The sequence below is a fragment of the Pan troglodytes genome, chromosome 1 (assembly GCF_028858775.2).
Source record: "Pan troglodytes isolate AG18354 chromosome 1, NHGRI_mPanTro3-v2.0_pri, whole genome shotgun sequence".
Lineage (NCBI taxonomy): Eukaryota > Metazoa > Chordata > Mammalia > Primates > Hominidae > Pan > Pan troglodytes.
The window spans coordinates 211,422,756-211,447,933 of NC_072398.2; the positions used below are offsets into that span (position 1 = coordinate 211,422,756).

At 49.4% G+C, this 25,178-nt stretch overlaps 1 protein-coding gene across 11 annotated transcripts in view; it reads left to right on the plus strand.

The window, feature by feature from the left end:
• Positions 1-25,178, plus strand: part of TMCO4 (transmembrane and coiled-coil domains 4) — a 121,670-nt gene that overhangs the window by 22,913 nt on the left and 73,579 nt on the right. For all 11 annotated transcript variants that reach the window (XM_063785412.1, XM_054680208.2, XM_063785420.1 and 8 more), the window contains 3 exons: positions 5,900-6,074; positions 6,818-6,845; positions 22,984-23,116. In XM_063785412.1, the coding sequence (XP_063641482.1) occupies positions 5,900-6,074; positions 6,818-6,845; positions 22,984-23,116 (336 nt within the window). The remainder of the gene's footprint in view (positions 1-5,899; positions 6,075-6,817; positions 6,846-22,983; positions 23,117-25,178) is intronic.

A 25,178-nucleotide genomic window follows, 5' to 3' on the forward strand; every position in this document is an offset into this window, starting at 1 on the left:
GCACTCCTGCCTGGGTGACAGGGTGAGACTCTGTCTCAAAAAAAAAAAAAAAAAAGGCCTTTGGGTTGGCTTCTGAACAGTTCTGTTGGCCTTCCCCTCCTGATCACAAAATAGCTGCTGCAGCTCCATACATCACACCCTCACAGGACAAGGCCCAAGGCAGGAAGGAAGAGGGCAGGGATTCTCCCCAAGTCTCCCGTCAGGGAGGACATCTTTCCCAAAATACCCTGAGAAGCCGAGAACCCTTCCTTTGGTGTCATTGGCTAGATCCTGTCACGTGCCCAACCTGCAGGTACAGGTACAGGGAAGCCTGGGAACAAATAGAGGCTTTTGCTGTTTTCTTTTCTTTTCTTTTTTTTGAGACAGTGTCTCGTTCTGTGGCCCAGGCTGGAGTGCAGTGGTGTGATCTTGGCTCACTGCAACCTCTGCCTCCTGGATTCAAGCAATTCTCTTGCCTCGCTTCTTGAATAGCTGGGATTACAGGCACACGCCACCATGCCTGGCTAATTTTCGTATTTTTAGTACAGACGGGGTTTCACCGTGTTGGCCAGGCTAGTCTCGAACTCCTGACCTCAAGTGATCTGCCCACCTTGGCCTCCAAAGTGCTGGGATTACAGGCGTGAGCCACCGCGGCCGGCTGGCTTTTGCTGTTTTCAACCTCCATCATGGGAGATGAGTTCTGCCAGCCAGGAAGAAGGGGCTGGGGAATTACTGTTTCAGAGAAGCTGTTGGCAACACCATCCAAGAGGGTGATTGTAAGGAGGGTATGTGTTGATGGCCCTTGCAGAACCTGACACCAAACTACTACCAAGCAAATGTTGGTTGGTCTTGTTGTTAATAATGAAACTCCTACCTGATAAACCAGTACCTAGCCAAGGAAGAGCTTTGTGTACTTTGTTTCCATGAACAAATGTTTATGAATCTGGACTGTGTGCCAGGCCCATACTAGGCGCTACTTAGGAGGGCACATAAGGCAGCGAGTTACTGTCCTGTGTCTCCCACCCCCACTCCACAATATCCAAGCGTTGTTATAAACACAGGTGGCTGTTGCCTGGCCATAAGCATTTGCCGTGGAGTGTTTCCTTCTCGAATGTTTCCCGTTCAGTATGCCGGTTGTTTCCACATGGTTGCTCTGTTTTCTGATGCACAAAACATGTTTTTTAAAAACCTCAATATTGGCCGAGTGTGGTGGTTCATGCCTGTAATCCCAGCACTCTGGGATGCCGAGGCGGGCAGATCACTTGAGGTTAGGAGTTTGAGACCAGCCTGGCCAACATGGTGAAACCCTGTCTCTACTAAAAATAGAAAGATTAGCCGGATGTGGTGGTATATGCCTGTAATCCTAGCTACTTGGGTGGCTGAGGTAGAAGAATCGCTTGAATCCAGGAGGTGGGGGTTGCAGTGAGTCGAGATCATGCCACAGCCTGGGCGACAGAGCGATACTCCATCTCAAAAAAAAAACTAATAAACAAAATAAATAAATACCTCAATATTTTTAAAGCCCAGATACGCTCTTGGTTTTAGTAATCTTTAGAAAACACTGTGTGGCCGTTCTTGTCCCCACAGGATATAAAAGCAACCCTCTAAAACATTTATTTCTTTTCCATGCTGTGAACATCACAGATGCTGTTCCCTTTAATTAATTCCATTGATCAAACATGGAGAAATTAATGGGGTACAGCAGGGATGGACAGACGTCTTCTGCCAAGGGCCAGTTATTTTAGGCATGCAGGCCTGGCAGTCTCTGTCATAGTTACTCATATCTTTGCTGTGATACCACAAAAGCAGCCACAGACAGTAGGTGAAATAATGCATTTGGCTGTGTTTCAATAAAACTTTACTCACAAATAAGGGCTGCAGGCAAGATATGGCTGGTTAGCTGTAGTTTTCTAAGCCCTGGTGAGTGGGAGGAGCTTTGGACTAGGAATCAGGAAGCCTGGATTCCAGGGAAGGCTTTGTCCTGTCCCTGCTGTAAGAACTTTGAGAAGACATTTAACCAGCAGTCCTGGCCAGGCGCGGTGCCTCATGCCTGTAGTCCCAGCACTTTGGGAGGCCAAGGCGGGTGGATCACCTGAGGTCAGGAGTTCAAGACCAGCCTGGCCAACATGGTGAAACCTCATGGCGAAACCTTGTTTCTACTAAAATTACAAAATTAGATGGGCGTGGTGGTGCACATTTGTAATCCCAGCTACTTGGGAGGCTGAGGCAGGAGAATTGCTTGAACCTGGGAGGCAGAGTATGCAGTGAGCCAAGATCGTGCCATTACACTCCAGCCTGGGCAACAAGAGTGAAACTCTGTCTCAAAAACAAACAAACAAACAAACCAAACCCAGCAGGCCAGGTGCGCCCTGTGTAAGATGGGGTAGGATGAAAGGGGATGTTTGATGCCCTTGCTCAGTGAGTGGCCCGTGCATGGTGGGTGCTCAGGGACATAACCACTGGAGTGGGGTAACCTCTGCAGCTGGTATGCATAGCCTCTGGGGTCCCAGAGATGTAGGTGTGAATCTGGAGCTGTCACTTAACCTCTCTGGATCTAGGATTCCTTATTTCTAGAGTAGGGTAAACTAGTACCTCCCTTAACTAGTACCTCCCTTCCTCATGGGGTCATGGTGAGAATTAAGTAACTCAAGGTGTACGAAGCTGTCAGCACAGGGACTGACGGACAGTTGCTCTACAATTGTTATCTGCTGTCATTGTTGCTGTTGATTTTCCTGTATTTCCACCAGACCAACAAACACATTAGTAGCAATTATCAAGGCCCTGCCGATCTAAAATGCTACTTGTTATTTGGTAAATTGCTGTGCTGGCACTTTGCATATATATTTTTTTAATTCATTTGTCCATGGAAAGAAACACATTACTCTCTAGTGCTTTGTAGGTGCCAGGTATTGTTCCAAGCACATGACAAATACTTACTTAGTTAATCCTTTCAACAACCCTATGAAATAGGTTTCATCATCTCCACTGTTTTACAGATAAGGAAACTAAGGCCCAGAGAGGTGAAGTCACTTGTCCAAGATCACACAGCTCATGGTAGAGCTGGGATTTGAACCAGTCTGTGCTCTTTGCCCCTGCACTCTCGTTAAGAGTTGCTTCTCCATATCCAAAACTTTCTTCGTGGACAGCAGGGCCAGGCCATGCTGTAGTCCTTGGCCCTGAGCCCTTTCTGTATATAAATTTGCTTCTAAGTAACGTTCGGTTTACTTAGCCATCCCCTCCCCAAATACATACCTCATTACCACCCCAAGGTAATCCCAGTAAATTGCAGTGGGGCAAATTATAATCACTGCGGTAGCAGTAGCTAACGTTTATCCAGGGTTCACTGGTGCCAGACAGTGTTACCATCCATTTAATCTGCCCAACTCACCTGTGAGGCAGGTCCTGTTATTACCCACATGTTATCTCAGAGGGAAATGAAGCTGAGAGGTAAAGTGAGGACACAAAGCCAATTTCCAGGGGAACCAGGACTCCCCCAGGTGGTTGGACTTCAGAGTCCGACTCTTAACCCCATCCTCCACTGCCTCCCTCTGCCACCTTGTAAATCAAAATAACGATACTAGCTAACATCGTTTTTAGTCTCATGTAGTTGAGCCTCTACTACACGCCAGGCTCACTTTCGGCCCTTTATATTTATCATCTCACTTCATCCTCAACCAACCTTTTGAAGTTGGTCTCTTGAACCCATTTTGCAGATAAGGACACTGAGGCACAGAGAGGCCATTACACTTTCCCAAGATGCTCTCTGCTAAGATTCCTCTTCAAGAATGAAGGCCCTTCACCCTCAGCTGCTGGCAAGGCTGCCAGCACAGCCCTGAGCTGTCTGAACCTTTTTGGGCCTGCCTCAGCTGAAGGGAGCCACGTTGCCTGAGGTTCTGTCCCCTCCCTGGGCACCTGCATCCGGTAACTGGCTGATGCACAGCTGTAAAGGCCTGGCGCTCTCACCCCGCTGGAGACAGTTCCGAAGTGTCATCCCATCTTTAGAACTCCCTGCAGGGGCTGCTGAGACCTCCCTTGAGACTGTATCATAGCTCAGCTGCCTCCTCTGCCCAGCCCTGCTTCCTCCCTTCCCTCCCCAAGGTGTTGATCCCAAGGGGAGCCCTAATCATCTCATTTCAGGGCACCTTCCCAGGAACCCGACCGTAACAGTGGTGAGGCCGGGATTTAGTTTATTTTTTTATTTTTATTTATTTTTGAGACAGAGTCTCACTCTGTCACCCAGGCTGGAGTGCAGTGGTGCGATGTCAGTTCACTGCAACCGCCGCCCCTGGGTTCAAGCGACTCTTGTGCCTCAGCCTCCTGAATATATGGGACTACAGGTACATGCCACCATGCCCAGCTAATTTTTGTACTTTTAGTAGAGACGGGATTTCACCATGTTGGCCAGGCTGGTCTCGAACTCCTGACCTCAGGTGATCCACCCAGCCCCACTTCTCAAAGCGTTGGGATTACAGGCGTGAGCCACTGCGCCCGGCCGAGGCTAGGATTTAAACCCAAGTTCCTCACAACTCCCATCAAGGTCTCGGTCCCACTCTAAGGAATGTGATAGCTGGGCCATGTGGTGCAAGGGCAGGGGGCTCCTGACATTGCCTCTACCACCCGGGAGCTCTGCTTGTTTCTGAGAGGCCTGAGTGCAGCCTCTGCCCTACAGGGCAGAACCCAGTATTGGAGTCCCAAGGCAATGTGGTTTGAGGCAGGCTGGGACTCTGATTTTGGAGACAGACCTGGCTTCTGGGTGTCAGCCCTTTCCTGGGAGTGGTATAATCACCTTCTAAGTGACTCTCCTGGCCCACCTGCCACCCGGCTCACACCTGCTCCACAGAGGTGGCTGTGTCAGAAGTCTGGTGTGGACTCTGCCATCATCCCCCCAAATGCTCTGGGCTCCCCACCTCTGTGTCTCAGCTCAAAGGCTTCCTTCTCCCCTAGAGCGGCCCCATCCCATCCTCCCCTGGGGACCTCCTGTAGGACTGCACTCAGATGCCCACTATGGACAGAGACTGGTGGTGGCAGTGCACGTGGAGGGCACTCTTCCCTTCACTTCTTCCACTTTTGCAGCAGCCAGCGTTTTCCAGAAAGCACGTCCTTGGCAGCATCCAGGAGAGCAGATGGCCTTCTCTGGGAAGCCTTTTCTGGTGGCTGCCGTCACTTCTGCAGGTGGATCCGGGGCTCCTTCTGTGGGCTGCACTGAACTGATCTCCACCTCTGTCCTAGGGTACCACACGGCTCTAGAGTCACTTGGTTACTTGAGCATCCACCCTGCTGTGAGCTTCCTCAGATACCAGGTTTTTCACCTTTATTCGTCAGCCCCTGGCACAGCCCAGGCCCAAGGCATGCAACCAGTCACCATCCATTGCTATCATTGCTGTGGCTTATCAGCCTCTTTGATAAACATTTTAGTGAGAGAAGAAACCAAAATCCACATCACCTAGGCTGGGCACGGTGTCTCACGCTTGTAATCCCAGCACTTTGGGAGGCCGGGGCGGGTGGATCACCTGAGGTCAGGAGTTCAAGACCAGCCTGGCCAACATGGTGAAATCCTGTCTCTACTAAAAATACAAAAAATAGCCGGGCGTGGTCGTGGGCACCTATAGTCCCAGCTACTCAGGAGGCTGAGGCAGGAGAATCACTTGAACCCGGGAGGCAGAGGTTGGGATGAGCCAAGATTGCACGACTGAACTCCAGCCTGGGCAACAAGAGCGAAACTCCATCTCAAAACAAAAACAAAAAACAAAATTCACATCACCCAAGATGAGGTCTTTGACTGCCTCTGTATTTGAGGGATCACAGTCAGTAAGTCGTGCACGTGCCAGCCGTTCACATCCGTGACCACAACTAATCTACACTGCCCAGTGGAGGCTGAGCTCTGAGGATCCTGGAGAACTAAGCCATGTCTGCCTTTCAGCTCCTTCTGCACAGAGTTCATGGCAGGCCTGGTGAAGTGGCTGGAGTTGTCCGAAGCCGTCTTGCCAACCATGACTGCTTTTGCGAGCGGCCTGGGAGGTGAAGGAGCAGATGTGTTTGTTCAAATTTTACTGAAGGACCCCATCTTGAAGGACGACCCGACGGTGATCACTCAGGTACACCCAACACCTGGTGGTGGCTGCTGGGGACAGTAGAACAAATCATTTTCTTTCAATGTTAGCCTAAAAAATCACTTCTAGTGGGGTGGAGCAGTTGGAAGATAAAATATGTCATCATAATATCGTATCATGATCATAGCTGATGTTGAATTATCATTATTGAATATTTACTCTTGACTTAATGCTGATTATGTGCTGGTACCTTTTCAAAAACTAACTCATCTAATTCTCGAAGTGACTTTATGAGGTAAGTGGTAGGGCCATCCCCATTTCATAGTTGAGAAAACTGAGACACAGAGAGGTTAAGTAACTTGCCCAAGGTCACACAGCTGATAAGTGGTAGAGCCAGGATTTGAACCTTGGTAGTCTGACTCCAGAGCCTGCACTCTTCTAAGCTGTGGCACCTCTTTTCAGAAGCAGAAGCTTCACTGTGTGCCCTTGAGCATGTCACTCACCAGCTATGCCTGCAGTTAAAGCAGATAGAAGCTTGTGACACAGACTGTTGGTAGGGAAAGTACGTGGATTTAAAATAGCCCCTTCCCCTCCTTATCTCACTACCTGAAGTCCTCATGTATTTCTTTCTTCGCTCGCCTGTTTATCATCTGGCTCACGTCTAGAATCTAGGGCAGTGGCTTTTTGTCTGTCTTGTTCTGCCACTTGGTAGGAGTCAATATTTGTCAAATGAGCGCGCTGTATCGTATATCAGCATTGTCATTGATGCCTGTTGTCTTCTCCCTCAGGACCTTCTGAGCTTCTCACTCAAGGATGGTAAGTTGATTTTCTAAGCTCTGTAAATGGTGGGTACCCATCTGCACCCTTGGCTAGCAAAGCCAGTGAGAGGTGCCACCACCTGGGGCCGGGTTCCCCGTGGTCTTTTGACTTCAGGAAGGAAAGGAACCTGATGTCATTGGTGAGCTGGTGAGCCCTTCCTTCATGCCAGGACTGCGTGGTGCTTCTCAGAGTTTATTTCACTTATTCCTCACAATAGGCCTATGGTTTTACCTCCTAAGTAACTCTTGAATCTGGTTCCTTCCCCTCTCCACCCAGGCCCCTGGTCTAAGCCACTGTCGCCCCTCCTGGATAACAGCAGGGCCTTCTCACTGGCCTTCCTGCCACCACTCTGGCCAGCAGTTTTCTCCCCACTCTGCAGCTAGAGTGTTCTTTTCAAAGGCCCACATGACCACGCCACCTCCCTGCTAACTGCCTCGAAGTGGCTCCCTCTGCACTCAGGAGAAAAAAATCAGCCCCTCTGGTGTGGCTCTCAGGCCCTGGTGGGCTGACCCTTGTCCTGCTCCAGCCTCACCTCTGCTTTCAGTCCCCCTGCAGTGGGGCTTTCAGCCATGCCGGCCTCCGGCAGCTCCCTGAGCACGTGTGCTTTGCGGCTTTGCACGCACCCCTGAGCATGTGTGCAAAGTGCAGCTTTGCACGCACCCCAGGGCACGTATGCTTTGCGGCTTTGCATGCACCCCTGGGCACATGTGCTTTGTGTACAGCGGCATCTTTGCACACACCCTTCCTCTGGCTGGAAATCTCTTGCCCCCCTTTGCCTACTTACTTTTGACCTTTCCTTCATCCCTTCGCTCAGTCATCACCTCCCAGGGGAAGCCTTCTGGGTCTCCTGACTTGCACACTCCCAGCACCACATCAACCATGGTCACAGCTGTGCCCCTAGTTACGTGATTCTTTGACTGGTAACTGGCTTCCCACGAGACCACACGGTGCCATTTAGGCAGGGTCTGTGTCTGGTTTTGTTCACTTCCAGGGCTTGACCCAGCACCTGGCACATCACACACACTTGGTAAATATCTGTTGAATGAATTAATGAAATAGATCTTATGGCCCCATCTTATGGATCAGGAAGTCAGTTCAAAGAGGTTAGGCAATTTACCCGAGGTTGCTCAGTACACGGCAGTGCGGGACTCCCTGTGTTGGCTTCTTAGGACTGCTGTAACAAATTCCCACAAGCTGGGCAGCTTAAAGCAACAGGAATCTCTTCCCTCACAGTGCTCTTGGCCAGGAGTCTGGAATCAAGGCATCAGCGGATCACACCCCCTCTGAAGGCTGCAGGGGAGAATCCACTGTGCCTCTTCTAGCTTCTGTTGACTCCAGGTGTGCCTGGTTTGTGGCTCCCTCACTTCAGTCTTTGCCTTCTTCTTCCTGTGGCCTCGTACTTCCCCCTTTCCTCTCCTCTGTGTGTCTTTTATGAGAACTCTTGTGTAGGGTAATCTCATTTCGAGATTTTTAACTTAATTATATCTGCAAAGACTCTTTTTCCAAATAAGGTCACATACACAGGTTCTGGGACACAGATGTATCGTTTTTGTGTTGGTTGGGTTGGGGTGTGGTGCACTCTTCAGCCCTCTATACCAGGATTCCCCAACCCCCCAGGCCACGGACTGGTACCAGTTCATGGACTGTTAGAAACTGGGTCACAAAAGCAGGAAGTGAGCAGTGGGCAAGTGAATGAAGCTTCATCTGTATTTTCAGCCGCTCCCCATTGCTGGCATGGCTGCCTAAGCTCCACCTCCTCTCAGATCAGCGGCGGCATTAGATTCTCGCAGGAGCGTGAACTCTATTGTAAACTGCACATGCAAGGGATCTAGGTTGCGTGCTCCTTATGAAAGTCTAATACCTGATGATCTGTCACTGTCTCCCATCACCCCCAGATGGGACCTTCTAGTTGCAGGAAAACAAGCTCAGGGCTCCCACTGATTCTACACTTTGGTGAGTTGTATAATTATCTCATTATATATCACAGTGTAATAATAATAGAAATAAAGTGCACGATAAATGTAATGCACTTGAATCATCCCAAAACCATCCCCCCGGCCCCCACACTGGTCCATGGTAAAACTGTCTTCCCCAAAACTGGTCCCTAGTGCCAAAAAGGTTGGAGACCACTGCTGTCTACCACTCCAGGATGCCTGCATTAAGCCACTATGCGGGCTGCCTCCTGAGCCCCTCCCCACCCCCACAGCTCCCGTCCAACTTCTTCCCACCAGCTCCTCTCTGCCAGGGCTTCCCTATTATTGCATAAGTGGCTTCTTCTGTTCTCTAAACTGGGGAGACGCTTTTATGCAGTGACCTCTGATGTTTATTCTGATGGCAAGCAGGGAGGAAACACAACATAGAAGAAATTGCCAGCATCCTCCAAACCCTGTAATAGGGAAACTTTTGCCTGGCTCCCCACTGGAACCCTCCTAGTGGAAGGAGGAGGAGGAAGAGCAGAATTTCATAGTGGGAAGGAGCCGCAGGGGAAGGTCAGCAGGGCAGCAGTGCAGTGGGCGGGCTTTGGGCCAGTTGGAAGCCTGAGGAGGGAGAGTGGGATGGATTTCACCTGGGCAGGTATGCAGATGGCCGGCTTCAGCAAGGAGAGCGGAGAGAGGAGGGGTGAGGGGCTCCCCCCGGTACCATTCTTCATGCTGCAGAACTGCTGCAGACCAGGTACAGAGAATAGAAGGGAGAGGGCTCAGAAGTGACATCTCAGCCCTCAGATTCTGGTGGTCTGGTGCCAGCTGCAAGGGGACTGGGACTCTGTCTCAGGAATCCTGACGTTTGTCTCCAGTGACCCTTTCAGGGCAGGTGGTAGTCAGGAACCCTAAAAGAGGAGGGTGCTGAGGCTTGCTGAAGCCCACGCAGCAGGGCGGATGAGCTGCTTTCTCATGCATGCTTGGCCATGCACGTGTGTTTAGTGGAGTCAGTGCCTGCCGGGGTGGCAGGACATGTAGGTCGCCCTACCTTGGGGATTCTTGTTATTAGCATAATAAACTTTCTTTACTGTTTTTTAAAAAAGGCCTCTAAGCCCTTGCTACTCTCAGTGTGGTATGTGGACCCAGCAGCATCGGCACTGCTGGGAGGTTTGTGAGAAATAGAGTCTCAGCCCCCGCCCAGACCCGCTGATTGGGATCTGCGTGGAATCCAGGCAATTCCTGAGTGCTTTCTACTTAGAGGAGCGCTGCTCTAAGGCTCCAAAGAGTGTGTTTGGGCCTAGTGTATCCAAAGCATTTTAATTCCATATCGTGGAGCTGAAAGGGCTCTCCACGGGTGACCAGGCCAGCCTCTGCTTTGAGGCAGGCGAGGCCTTCGGTAATACTTCATGTAGCAGAGACAGCCAGGCGGCCCCCAAGGGAGTGGCAGGGTTGGCCTGAGAACATTGCTTCGGTCACTGGACTCTGAGTGTGGGGCATTTTCTGTCTGCACCCCCTGTAGCTTACATTTCCAGGGCCAGGCAGTCTCAGGAGTTGTCATATATTTCATTACAGCGCGATTGTGTCACTTTATTTTTTTAACAGAAGTGAGGGAAGAATAATAGTATCTGATCCTCCTGGACTCCCTTGGAGAGAAAGGCTGAGTTGCATGGTGGTCTGAGACTCGGCCTGCTGGAGATCAGGGCAGCAGCTCAGCAGATAGAATCTAATATTGGAATCAGTGTAATGGCAAAGCCGCCATGTGCCAAGTCCTAGCTGCGCGGCAGGCATGGCGCTAAGGGCTTGCGTTGGCATTTCATCTCTCGTCCTCCAGTGAGGTGGTTAAGGCCGTTGCCCCCATCTTGCAGACCTGAATATCTCACACATCAAGGTCAACTTGGATGATCCTCTTTTTTTTTTTGAGATGAAGTTTCGCTCTTGTCCGCCAGGCTGGAGTACAGGTGGCATGATCTTAGCTCACTGCAACCTCTGCCTCCCGGGTTCAAGCGATTCTCTTGTCTCAGTCTCCTGAGTAGCTGGGATTACAGGCATGTGCCATCACGCCTGGCTAATTTTTGTATTTTTAGTAGAGATGGGGTTTCACCATGTCGGCCAGGCTGGTCTCGAACTCCTGACCACAAGTGATCCACCCACCTCGGCCTCCCAAAGTGTTGAGATTACAGGCATGAGCCACCATGCCGGGCGATCCTCTCATTTTCACAGGTGGAGAGACTGAGGCCCAGAGAGGGGAAGGGGCTTCCTTGCGGACACACAGCGGCAGAGGTAGACTGGGAGTCAGAAGCAGTTCTCCAGCCTCCTGGGTCAGCCCTTCCTTTCTCTCATTGCTTCTTCATCAAGTAGAAAGAGAAGCAGCCTTGGCCCCGGAATCTAACTTTCCCTCTTTCCTCACCCAGAGAGAGTCATATGCATTCCACCACCTCTTTCTGCACCCCACCCCTGCAAACCCCAAACCATCTTGGGCACCTAAGACATCTCCATTGACTCTTCTCTGCTGTTTGTGACCTTGGAGCTGGCTCTGGCAGAAGAATTGAGTGGGTTTAAAACAGCCTGTCTTATGTCATTGCCTGGTGCTTCATGCCCACCCAGGCACGTTCTCATTATAGGCAACATCTAAACCAGCATCGCCCTTAAAATTTCCATTGAGAATGACTACCACTTATTCAGCACCTGTTAAATGCTGATGACGTTACCTGGCTCTTGTCAATCACTGTTTCATTTCATCCTCACAGCCATCCTTTAAATGTAGGCATTCCCACTTTACAGATGAGCAAACCGAGGCCCATAGAAGTGAAGTAATTGCCTAAGCTAGTAAGTGGCAGAGCTGGACACTCTAAAACAACTGCTGTTAGTCAAAACGTTGGCAGATTTTACCCTCAGGAATTAGGGAATTGAGGCATCCCCATGGGAATATAATAATACCTCATATCTAAATAATATCAGGCTTTGGGAGGTGCCTTTGGTTTATCCAATAGCCTCAACAGGTGCCAGCAGGTAAGAGGAACAGCTTCAGTGGCACACTGGGACCCAATGGGAGCAGGTGCCAGGGCCCCAAAGGTCCCCAGAGATCAGAGGTAGGTAGACCCTCAAATCACCTAGACCACCCTCTTATGTAGATGGGGAAACTGAGGCCTAGAGGGAGGAGGGGTTTGCTGACGGTTGTCATGTCTGACCTCTTTATCTGTTCTAACGAATAACCAGGGACCAAGAATGGGGAGTATTTTGGGGATTGATTGTATTACAGTTCAAGCCCCACCTTGGCAAGTTACTGAATGTCTCTGTGCCTTGGTTTCCCCAGATGTCCAAGGGAGTAACAGTAGTCTCTACCTAATAGGGTGGCGGTGAGGATTACATGAGCGAATCCATGTAGAGTGCCCAGCATGGAGTTGGCAGGCAGGGCACGGGCTGTGAGTGTTGCTGGGGTGATGGTGGCCATGGCGAAATGGGAAAACCCTGGAGTCAGGGAACCTGGATTTTCATCCTGTCTCTTGAGACTCTTGCATGTGACCTTGATCAAGTCGCTTAACCTCTCTGAACTGCAATTTCAAGTACAAATAAGGGGCAAGAGCCAAATGTTCCATAAAAACACAATTTTTAAAAACTGTCTTGGGTTCTAAGAATATGATCTTGTAAAGCATGTCAAGATCCTTACAAGGATCTTGTAAGGAAAAGGTTGGTGTCATGGATGGGCCAGTTGTCCAGGTCCTTCCTCGTGAGCTCCATGAGGGCAGTGCCCTTGTTGGGCCTGTTTACCTTTGCATCCCAGCAAGTGCAACACGGATGGACGCATGGTGGGCATTAGTATTTGTTGGATGGAGGGAAAAAAGGAGGGTGCAATAGAAGGATGGGTGGACGACGCTTCTTTGGAGAATGAGCTTAGATGCTGAGCAGCATGATTTGCTGAATGTCTTCTGACGGATGCATGGTGGACACTTGGTACTTGTTGGATGGAGAGAAGGAGGGCGGGAGCAATAGAAGGATGGGTGGGCGACCCTTCTTTGGAGAATGAGCTTAGATGCTGAGCAGCATGATTTGCTGAATGTCTTCCTTCTACAGAGATTGATGGGGGCAGAGGAGGAGGCTGTCTGTGCTGCAGGATTTCTCCCTGGGTGTGAGACGGGCTGATTAGTCACGGAGTCAGCCCAGGAAATTAGCATGAAAAGCTGCATTTCTCAGAACTTCCTGGAAGGTTGACCTTTACTGAGAGTTTTGGGATCTTAGTCACCGAACGATGCCATATTGGCAGCTGGGCGGAATTTTTTGTGCATGCTAATCATTTCCTTCTCCTCATCTAGTAGCAACCCATGACGCGCTTTGCCCACACAACCGAAAAAATAAGTCTTTTACGTGATGAAAGTTAAACTAAATCTGAGCTGATAACTCTCAACCTCCACACAATTGATGTTTGAGGCTGGATCATTCTGTTGTGGGGGGCTATTCTGTGTGCCATGGGCTGCTTAGCCACATCCCTGGCCTCTACCCACTAGGTGCCAGTAGACATTCCTGAGCTGCGATAACCAAAAATGGCTCCAGACATTGCCAATGTCCTCTAGGTTGCAAAACTGAAACTACGGCCATCTCAGGTGGGGCTGGTTTACTTGCATTTGGTAATCTTCCTAAGTTCTTCTAGTTGCTCTTCTAGGCTGCTTACATAGATTCTGAGTTATTGCAGAGTAGATGATCGTCAGATCTGCTGCTGAGACTGGTACTGTTAACCTGCTCTTACAGGGGAGAAAATGAAGGTTCTGCAGGTTAAGTGAGTAGCCCAGGATTACATTTCAAAGTAAGTTTCAAAACTCCATTTAAGGCCAAGTGAATCTCACCGTGAACTCTGTATTGGTCCCTGGGAGACTTAAACTGCGTCATGATTTTTGCCCTCTGATCTCTGAATCCAAAGGGAGATCACCTCTAGGCCCTGGAACTGCAGGAGGCACACACACTTGAGCCACGGCACTCTCTACCGCAGACGTGGCTCTGCTTTCCGGCCTGGTATTTATTACTGGATTGCAAACCCTGCCTCCCTGATGAATCAGAAAGGCTTGAGGTGTTAGTCTTAGGTTGTGGTAAAATGCAAATATTGTCACCTGGCTGCTGGGTTCTCCATCAACATCTTTTTTTTTTTTTTTTTTTTTTTGAGACAGAGTTTCACTCTTGAGTGCAATGGCGCAATCTTGGCTCACTGCAACCTCCACCTCCCGGGTTCAAGCAATTCTCCTGCCTCAGCCTCCCGACTAGCCGGGATTACAGGCATGTGCCACCACGCCTGGCTAATTTTTGTGTATTTTTAGTAGAGACAGGGTTTCTCCATGTTGGTCAGGCTGGTCTCGAACTCCTGACCTGCCTGCCTCGGCCTCCCAAAGTGCTGGGATTGCAGGCGTGAGCCACCACCACGCCCAGCCCAACATCCTTGAGATTCATACAGTTTATAATCCGTATCCAAACAGCCTGGTCCATCTATTCCGCAAATAAGAACTGACACCTGTGTATGCCCGGCCCCGTGTGAGGCACTGAGAGTAACTCTAATAGCAGATGCTCATTGAGTGCCTACTCTATGCCTGGCTCTGAGCTAAGTGCTTTCTTTATAGGAACCAATTCGTTGAAACCCCACAATGACCCTTGGAGGTAGCTGCTGTTACTGTTCCCATTTCACAGCAGAGCAAACTGCAGCGCAGAGAATGAAATACCTGCCCAAGCTGGAAAGTGAGGAGTTAGGATTCCAGCCAGGCCCCGGGGCTCCTGAGTCCACCTCTTACCTGCTGTTCCACCTCCCACTTGGAGATAAGTGGAGACCTCACCCCTGACGCTGACTTTAAGAGGGTTGGATGAGGCCTGAATGAAGGGCAGGTGCCCATGCGGCAGGAACCAGAGGAGCTGCTTCTCTTACTGATCCTGCATCCAAGAAGGTGGAGATGGGAGGGTCTCAGAAGCAACCCCTCCTCTCTCCCCTCTGCTCCAAGACCACTGGTCTTGAAGTAAGCTGGTCGCCGCCTTAATGCCCTTAATCGTCCTAAGCCGTGAGGACAAAAGGCAAGAATCATCCCCAAGATGTCCTGAGTTAGACTGCCCTGTGAGGGCTCTGCAGCCAGGCTCAGCCTCTCAAAATGGGGACCCTGGGCACACAACGGGGCTTCAACCCAGTGCTCAGCAATGGACAGGGTGTATGGGACTGGAATACTGTGTAGTTTCTTCTTTATATGGAAAATAATTCATTTAGGGTAAAAATGGGGCTACGTAATAAATATTCTAGAAAAAGTATGTAATTAGAAAAGTTGGTGAATCAAGGGATAGTAGGGTGGTGGGTGAGGTTAGCAGTTATATGAGTGTGACCTGTGAGGTGTGTCCTCGGACCCAGGGAGAAGAGAGACAAAGGGCCCCTGCCCTGGCACAGCAGCAGGCAGCCCACAGCCTCACCCTGGCACCCTGGCTCAGAGAGTGGCTTCTTAACAGGTACAGAAAGGAGGAAACATGACAATTTCCCATGAAGTAATATCAGCCACCCCGTATCGGGCACTTACTGTGTCCTAGGTGCCAGCCAAGCTCACCACATCCATCCTCTTATTGCCCCTCAACAAAAGCCAGATCAAAAAGATATTCTTGGCCGGGCGTGGTGGCTCATGCCTGTAACAATCCCAGCACTTGGGAGGCCGAGGCAGGCAGATCACTTGAGGTCAGGAGTTCGAGACCAGCCTGGGCAACATAGTGAAACCCCATCAGTACTAAAAATACAAAAATTAACCAGGCATGGTGGTGGATGCCTGTGATCCCAGCTACCCGGGAGGCTGAGGAACAAGAATCGCTTGAACCCTGGAGACAGAGATTACAGTGAGCCAAGATCGTGCCACTGCACTCCAGCCTGGGTGACAGAGTGAAACTCCATCTCAAAAAAAAAAAGAAAAAAAGAAAAAGATATTCTTATTCCCCTTTTGCAGATGAAGAAACTGAGGCTCAGAGAGGTTAAGAGACTTACTGAACCCATTCAGCTAGTAGGAACTTAGATCAAGATTTAAACCCAGGTCTGTTTGACAAAGGCTGAAGTTTCTGCCTCTGGGTTCCTTCGCTTTGGTCTGGAGGGCAGCCCCCAAAGGGCGGGGATTGACCATGATCTCTTCCCAAAGGTGTGGGCTCTCCCAGCAGGTACGAGGTCAGCCCCAACCCACCATCCCTGCCTCCATGCTCAGAGATGGAGCCATTACTGGGAATAGGCTGGTTCAATGCCTTACAACAGGAGGCTGTCCTGCCCCCCGCTCCTGATTTGGGGGATTTGGAAACGTGGGGAGAGTCAGGATTTTTATCACAACTTGCGGGTGCAACTGGCATTTAGGGCCAAGTTCCCAGGGTGCTGCTATCCTTTGATGCATGAGAGTGTTAGATAATGAAGTACGAAAAGCAGCTGCTTCTGTATTGAGAAATGCTGGTGGGCGAAGGAGTCCCATCATGAACACACAGCCTGGCTCTGGACATGCCCCTTGCTCTTGTTGAAGCAGGGGGACCAGTTGGCTCCAGGGGCTCCCACAGTATGTGGTTGTGTGTCTGGGGTGGGCACCAGGGCTAATCCCACAGTTCTGGGTGTCTGGCACACTTCTGCCCTCTGGTGGCAGAGCCGAGATCCCTCGGTCACCCTCCCCAATCCCCCATCTTTCCAAAGAACTGTTATCCCGTGATACGTAACTTTTAGGTGTGCCTGTGGCCCATGATCTAGGGCTGCCCCTGAGATTGTATGTATACCCCATGTGCATAAAATATAGGATTCACAGCTGGCCAAACGAGATTGTCCTAGGACACCAAACTCACTCAAGAGTAAGGCATTTGCCTTTAAAAGGCACTCACAGTGGAATGAGCAGAAATGTTGGCATCATATAATTTGGATTATAATCCAAGCTCCAGCACTCTCTAAACTGTGTGGCTTTGAGAAAGTTTCTTATCCACTCTGCACCTGTTCTTTCCTCATTTGCAAAATGCGGCATCATAGTGACAACCTCCTAGGACCATTGGGAGGATCAGCAATCACAAATGCAAGCTCCTGCCATGATGCCTGCTGCTTAGGAGCAGGCCAGGGATGCCGGGTTCCCTTCCCTGCAGAGGTGGCAGGAGGAGCATCACGCTCTGCCTCCAGGCATGAGCACATCCAGACCATTTCAGACTGGGAGGAGCTCATTTGCAAGAGGGGAGCCCACTGCTCTGTTTCCTGGGGTAGGAATCATCTGTTTCAGAATCACTGGGAGTGGGGAGTGTTGTTAAAAGTACGGATTCCTAAGCCCTACCCCAGATCTCCTGCATGTGGGACCGAGGAAGCTGAAATTCCACAAGCTCTCTGGGACCTTGATGTTCCCTAAACTCTAAGAACCACTGTCCCGCTGTGACTCTCAAGTCTCCACATGACCCTGTTGCTGTTGGGCTGTTTCAAGTCCATTTGACCTTGGGCTTTAAAGGTCTCTCCTTGTGAGGAGGAACAGGTACCCTGAGGCTGACCCTCAGATCTCTGAGCTGGAAAGGACCTCTGGATACCAGCTCCTTTGGTCTTTCTGGCAGGATCCAAAAGCCTGGTCCTGGGCACTGGACTGGAATCTGCACATCTATCAGGAGCAATAGGGGGGATGTCGCAGCACCCATTGATCATGGGCTGATTTAGAAGGAGGCCGTGAGGAAGGAGTGCAGGCTGGAAGCATGGGCGGGCTTGGGGGAGATGTGTGTGGCTGGAAGACAGTGTTCTGCTAGCTCGTGGCCCTCCTTCCCACTTCATGGTGCGGGGAATGGGTGGCGGTCAGGTGCACAGCCTCTGCACCCAGGCTGCCACTTTACTACTCACTGGCCGGGTGAACCTGGCCACTGGCCTAAGCTCTCTGCACCTCACTTTCCTCTTTGAGAAGATGGAGTTTCTATAGTACCCGCCACTTCAGAGGGTCATAAGGATTCAATAAGCCAATACGTGCAGAGAGTGTAGTGCAGAATCTGATCTAGATGAGTAGGTGATAAATGAAGCTTCCAGATTAATAGGATTATTGGTCATAGGATGTTTCTGCCGAAAGGGGATATACATCTCATCCAGCAGAACTGTCCCCCGCATTTGGATCTCTCCCAACAGAGGTCCAGCCACTCAGTCATTCATTCATTTCTACAAATATTCCATTCCTCTTACATACAAAGATTATTAAACCTCTGCTTTGTTTTTGGCATGGGCCGAGGTACTAGGGATGCACAGTGGATTTGGAGCTTATATTTTATATTCTAGAAGAAGAGGAGACAAAATAAACAAGTAGGCAAATAAAATATATATATAGTTGTTTTAAATGGTGATAAGAAGAAATGGCTGGTCACAGTGGCTCATGCCTTTAATCCCACCACGCACTTTGGGAGGCAAAGGTGAGTGGATTGCTGGAGATATATATATATATTATCAGAGCATGGAAGCACATGCCTGTAGTCCCAACTACTCAGGAGGCTGAGGTGAGGGCTCACTTGAGCCCAGGAGGTTGAGGCTGCAGTGAGCCAAGATCATACCACTGCACTCCATCCTGGGTGACAGTGAGACCCTGTCTCAAAAAAAGAAAAGAAAAGAAAAGAAAAGAAAAAGATATGGAGAAATAACTCATGGTAAGAGACTAGGAAGGAGTGAACTGGGTCAGGGAGGGCTTCTCCAAGAAGGTGACATTTGAGGAAGGAACTGAGTGTTCCAGGCATAGTCAAGCCTCTGATATTTGTGGCATGTGCCTGTAGTCCCAGCTACTTGGGAGGCCAAGGTGGGAGGATTGCTTGAGGCTAGGAGTTTGAGACCAGCCTGGGCAACATAGCAAGATCCCCATCTCTTGAAAAAAAAAAAGACTATGACATTTAAGAATAATTCACCACTGTAAGAGAAGACCCCACTGAGAGGAGGAGAGAGGCCTTAACCCATTAATCCACTCTCCCCTAGTCCCCTGGGGGAGCAGGACTTGGAGGGTACTAGAGAGGGAGAGGGAGTCTCAGTGGAGGTGGGAGGCAGAGAAAGGTCTTTTGTGCTGCCTGGGGCAGGTGGCCACAGCACAGAACCCTGGCAGGCAAGAGAGAACTTTGGTCAGCTAATGACTCAACACATCTTAACTATGCACCTACTAACTGCCAGGCATTGTCCCAAGCACTGGGAGAACAGCAAGGAACAAAGTAAATGTCGCTGCCCTTGTGGGACAGACATTCCGATGGGGAAAGCCAGACAATAAACCTATACAGGGAAATGGGGTAATGGAGATGGGGTGACTGGGGGCTGAGCTGTTCTGATTCAGGAGCCGCTGGCTTCTCTAAGGAAGTGATATTTAAGTGGAGACCTGACTGATGGGAAAGGGCAGCTGAGCAGAGACCTGGGGCAGGAACTTCCCAGATATCAAGAACAGCAAGTGCAAAGGCCCCGAGGCAGCCGTGAGCTTGGCTTCTTGAGCTGCTGGTGCCTGAAGCAGGGCCGGGTAGAAGGTGAGGTCGGAGAGGATGGCAGGAAGGGGCTGGATAATGTGCAGTCTTGCAGACCATGGAAAGAAATGTGGACTTTATTCTAAGTGCACTGGGGAGCTGTCAGAGAGCTCTAAGCCAGGGAGAGAACATGACCGGATTGATGATTTTAAAGAAGCTCAGTGGCTGCTGTTTGGCAAATGGAGTGCAGAGGCAAGAGTGAAAGATGAGAGCAGTGAGGCGGCTGGTGGTTGGAGAGCGAGGGCTGTGGCTGTGGCGGTGGCAGTGGAGAAGGAGTGAAGTGGTCAAACCCAGGATATGTTTTGCAGGTGCAGCTGTCAGCATCAGCTGTTGGGTTGCATGTTGGGACAGGGAAACAAGAACTAAGAGCAATGCCCAGGCTTGTGGTCTGAGCCCCAGGGTGGATGGAGCACTTTTTTTTTTTTTTTGAGACCGAGTCTCCCTCTGTTGCCCAGGCTGGAGTGCAGTGGCATGATCTTGGCTCACTACAACCTCTGCCTCCCAGGTTCAAGCAATTCTCCTGCCTTAGCCTCCCGAGTAGCTGGGATTACAAACGTACGCCACCATACCTGGCTAATTTTTGTATTTTGTAGTAGAGAAGGGGTTTCACCATGTTGGCCATGCTGGTCTTGAACTCCTGACCTCAAGTGATTGGCCCACCTCGGCCTCCCAAAGTGCTGGAATTACAGGCACAGGTGTGAGCCACCTCGCCTGGCCTGTGGGGCACCTTTCATTGGGACAGGCTCTCAAGGAGCAAGTTGGCCCCCTGGCAAGTTGGCAGTAGAGCCTGGGCCAGAGAATGCCGATATCCTGGGTAGCCCAGGACTCTGCCCCTCTCTACTGCCTTCTAGACGAGGAGATTTGCTCCTAGAGCTTCCAGAAGGAACATGCCTTAAACTACGAACCCTGGCTCCAAGACCAGCATCCCTGCCACCAAGTTCTTGAAATGACCTATACACAAGGCTAAGATACAAAGCCCCATGCCTGAGATTACCACAGGAATGTTAATCACACATGCACCCGGCAGCCTGCATGCTAGAAGGTGAATCACTGCAGCCTTGACCAGTGGAGTATGTATTAGCAACTAATTATCATTGCCACCAATTAATCATCATGGCCAAAGCTTGATTTCTACAACCCGATTATCACGTGGGCACAGTAGTCTTTGCTCCTATGGGGGAAAGAAGGAGCTCCTTTTTTCCATGGAAGTTTACTGAATCTAATAACCCCAAGCCACAGCATGTGGTGTCTGTCCCCAGCACGTAGACAGCGCCTCATCCCGGGAGACAGCAGGGCAGCCCCGAGAGACCCTGTTTCACTCTGGGGACCCTGGGTCAAGGAAGGAACTGATTTCTTTTGCAGAAGCCGAAACCTCAAACTTCAAGACTTCAGGGACTGCGTCATGGTAAATGGTCCCTCACATGGAAACGTGAGGCCAGGGAAAGGAGGGTCCCCTATACCAGAACTCAGGAAACCCTATTTTTGGCAAGCTTCTCAGGTCATGCTAATAGGCAGCTGGACTGGGGAATTAGCGTTTTAGACAACTCGTGTCTTCACAGGGCCAGGGCACACAGGGAAGGTGAGTGCGGAGTAGCTGAATGCCAGGTCCTTGTGATTTTCTCTGTCAAAAACATTCAATTTGGAAGCATGTCATAGTACTTGAGTCACAAAGAATTTGACCTAAAATTCGGAAGAATTTATTCATTGGTTCATTCACTGCATAAACATTTTTTGAGTTCTTATTAAGTGTCACACCCCAGGTAGGTACAGCAGTTGGAAAAACAGATGACTAAGCTTACAGTCTAGTAAGATATGATGAGTACAATCAAATGGGGAAGATACTGAGAGAGAGGTCTGTGTAAGCGATCACAGACCCCCAAAGGAAGGAGTGATGCAGAGAGGGTTCAGAGAGGAGGTGATGGTTGAGCCAGGTCAAGGGTTAAGTGATAGAATAATGGCCCCCAAAGATGGTCACATCCTAATCCCTGGCAACTGTGAATATGTTACCCTACATGGCAAAAGGGACTTTGCAGGTGTGATTACATTAAGAATCTTGGGATGGGGAAACTATCCTGGGCTTTCCAGATAGGCCTGATGCAATCACAAGGTCTTCATAAAAGGGAGACATGAGGATCTAAGTCAGAGCAGGACATGTGACCATGGGAGCAGAGGCTGGAGTGACTGGAGGGAGGGGCCACAAGCCAAGGAAAGCAGGCTGGGAAAAGCAAGAAAACAGATTCTCTCCTTGCTAACACTGTGATTTTAGAATATCCGGCCTTCAGAACCGTAAGATGCTAAATTTGAATTGTCAGCCAGGTGCAGTGGCTCACGCCTCAGCCTCCCAAGTTGCTGGAAATTACAGGCGCCCCCCCACCACGCCTGGCTAATTTTTGTATTTTTAGTAGAGATGGAGTTTCACCATGTTGGCCAGGCTGGTCTCGAACTCCTGGCTTCAAGTGATCTGCCCACCTCAGCGTCCCAAAGTGCTGGGATTACAGGCGCCCGACCTCCTTCACTTTTTTTTCCTGTGTGGTATTTGTTTTTTGTTTTGTTTCTTAGTTGGGACCCCATGACATATTATCAAGTCACTCTTCTATGCATTAAAAATTTTGTTTCATTATATAAGCATTTATTTTCCCTTTTTTCTTTATTTATAATATGCAAACAGAACTGTGTCTTTTTTATTCCTTTTCTTCAATTACTGAGATGAGATCTTGCTATGTTGCCCAGGCTGATCTCGAGCACCTGCGCTCAAGTGATCCTCCCCCATCAGCTTCCAAAGTAGCTGGGATTATAGGCACGTACCACCACTTAGCCATAAATTCTCTTAGCCATAAATTCTTCTGGGTAAGAACTTATTTTTGAAAGTTATTACATACTTTTCTTAGGAATCATTTTTTATGGCCCCTTGGTTTTCGGCTGGATGGGTGTGGGTTATTTAACTAATTTCCTGATGTTGGAAATCTCCAGGTTGTTTCCAATTTCATATTATAAATACAGCATAGTGCCTTTATTTACTAAATATCATCTGCATTTACGGTTGTTTTCTTAAGATTACAATTCCAGAAATGGAATTCCTGGGGCAAAGGGGATGTATTTTTTTTTTAAGTTGTTGATACGTATTGTCCAGTTGCCCTCCAGAAAGTTTATACCAGTGCATGCTTCCACCAGCAATGTCTTTGGGCATCCATTTTTATCATCTCCTTCACAGCTGTGAAATTTTAAAAACTGATCTTTGCGCATTTGACTGGTGAGAAATACCACCTTCCTTTTTTCTTTTTTGAGACGGGGTCTCACTCTGTCGCCCAGGCTGGAGTGCAGTGACATGATCACGGCTCACTGCAGCCTCAACCTCCTAGGCTCATGATCCTCCTACATCAGCCCCCTGAGTAGCTAGGACCACAGGCATGCACCACAATGCCTGGCTAAGTTTTGTATTTTTTTGTAGAGGTGAGGGGGTCTCACTGTGTTGCCCAGGCTGGTCTTGAACTCCTGGACTCAAGCGATCTGCCTGCCTCAGCCCCGCGAAGTGCTGGAATTACAGGAGTGAGCCACCGCACCCAGCCCCACCTTGCTTTTGCTGCATATTTTAATAGTTGTGTAGTATTCTGTCCAGGCAACTGTGTCATTTTTTTCATTGACTGGCTCCCATGGGGTTGTACATTTAGGCTGTTTCCAGTGTGGGTTTTATCAGTTACACTGCTAACATCATTGTTCTTAAAACCTAAACTGATTCTTTTCCGGTGTTGTTTCTGTCTTTCGAGGGCACTATGATGCCCGGGCCAGAGTCCTCGTTTGCCACATGACCTCCCTGCTCCAAGTGCCCTTGGAGGAGCTGGATGTCCTTGAAGAGACGTTCCTGGAGAGCCTGAAGGAAATCAAAGAGGAGGAATCTGAGTAAGAGAGCCCCGCGACCCCCATCAGGATCCAAGGATTTCCACTTCGGTGTACTTTGCAGATAACAGAGTCCCCTTCTCCCTTTAAGAGATGGTGTAGTGAGGTGGAAGGAGCCCTGGACAGAGTCCCAGCTGTAGCCCTGACTCGCTGTGTGGCCTTAGCAAGCTACTTGCCCTCTCTGGGCCTCTGACTTCATTTGCAAGAAGAAAAGATGAAATGTGCCAGGCATGGTGGCTTACGCCTGTAATCCCAGCACCCTGCAGGCGGATCACTTGAGGTCAGGAGTTCGAGACCAGCCTGGCCAACATGATAAAACCCCATCTCTACTAAAAATACAAAAATTAGCCGGGCACGGTGGCATGTGCCTGTAATCCCAGCTACTCGGGAGGCTGAGCCAGGAGAATCCCTTGAAACAGGGAGATGGAGGTTGCAGTGAGCCAAGATTGTGCCACTGCACTCCAGTGTGGGTGACAGAGTGAGACTCTTGTCTCAAAAAAGAAAAGAAAAGATGGAATGAATGATTGCTAAGGGCCTTGAATCTGTGACTTTAACATCCTGGGGCCCTGACACCCTGTTCCACCTCAGGCTCTTATGACACCTGGTTCACGGGCACAATTGACCTGGATTCAATTCCCGTTTCTGATACCTGTCCACTGCTTGACATTGGGTGGGTGGCCTTGCTTTTTTAAGCTGCAATGTTCTTATCTGTGAAACAGGAATAAGGATAGTGCCCTCCCAGGATCATTAGGAAGAATGAATGTCTGCGCATTATAAAATGCCCGGCCCAGGGCTGGCACACAGCAAGTGCTTGGTAGATGTGAATCCTCCCCTTCCCCGACGTGTCCCGGACCCATCAGTTGTAGAGTTGCTTTGCTGTCTATATATGGTCAAGAATGTGTAGAAGGAAATAATCCTGGTAACCTGGCTGGTGCTCAGCTCTTTGCAGAACACTTTACACAGGATCTAATCCCAGAGCAATAAATCAATTTCAGTCACAGCCTAATCCCAGGCTCCTGGCACCAGGCACGTCTCCCAGGTCTGGGTTTTTTTTAGCTGCTGTGATGTTCTTTGACCAGCCAGGTTACACGAGGTCAGCCCACTTGGGAATTTAATCCTAAAGCCAAATTGAGACCCAGAGCCACCCTCACGCCACAGTTAGTGGAGCAAAGAAAAGGGGTATTTCCTTGAGAAAGGGGGAAACTTGGTTTGTTGAAATAACCTGTAGACATACTAGCTTTGACTCCCAGAGTTGCGTCAGTATAGAAATACCTGGATCCATGCCAATTACCATAATCACGAGGGCATCCTAGGTTCTTTGGATATGTCGGGAATTTATAGGATCTTATATGCCTTGAAATTAAGGAAACTCTCAGTTATTATTTGGAAATCTTATTATCAGAGAGAAACGTATTACCCGGAGCGATTTGTTCTGATAATACCAGTAACCCCAGGTCAGGGAAGATATAAACCAGAAGGTCTAATACAGGCCAGTTCTGCCACTTACCAGCCATGTGAAGATATAAACCAGAAGGTCTAATACAGGCCAGTTCTGCCACTTACCAGCCATGTGAATCTGGGCATTATTTAACTTCTCTGAGCTTCAACTTCCTCACCTGTAAAATGGGGATAATAGTAGCGCCCTCCTCACAGAGTTCCCGTGGGGCCCAGATGAGTTCATATATATGTGAAGTGTTTCAAGTGAGCCTGGGACAAAGTAACTAGTCCATAAATATTATTTGCTGTTGTTAACAATACTGTTCTAATTGTGTTATTATAGACCCTTTTATAAACTATTATAGACCCTATTGTAGTCTATATGTAGACTCTTTCCCCAGAAAAAGGCTTCACACATGTAATTGTTTACGCAACGTTAGGGACTCTCAGATTCTGTGGTCTCTGGAAGGATCTGAGACCCAGGGAAGCCATAGCAACTGTTCAGCCAGGAGACCTGGCTCTCAGTTTGATTCTGCTACTAACCCTCTGTGTGGCCTTGGGCACGTGTCTTTCCCTTCCTGGACACCAGCACACATTTTCTTTTTTTACCTATACAATTAAGGGATTG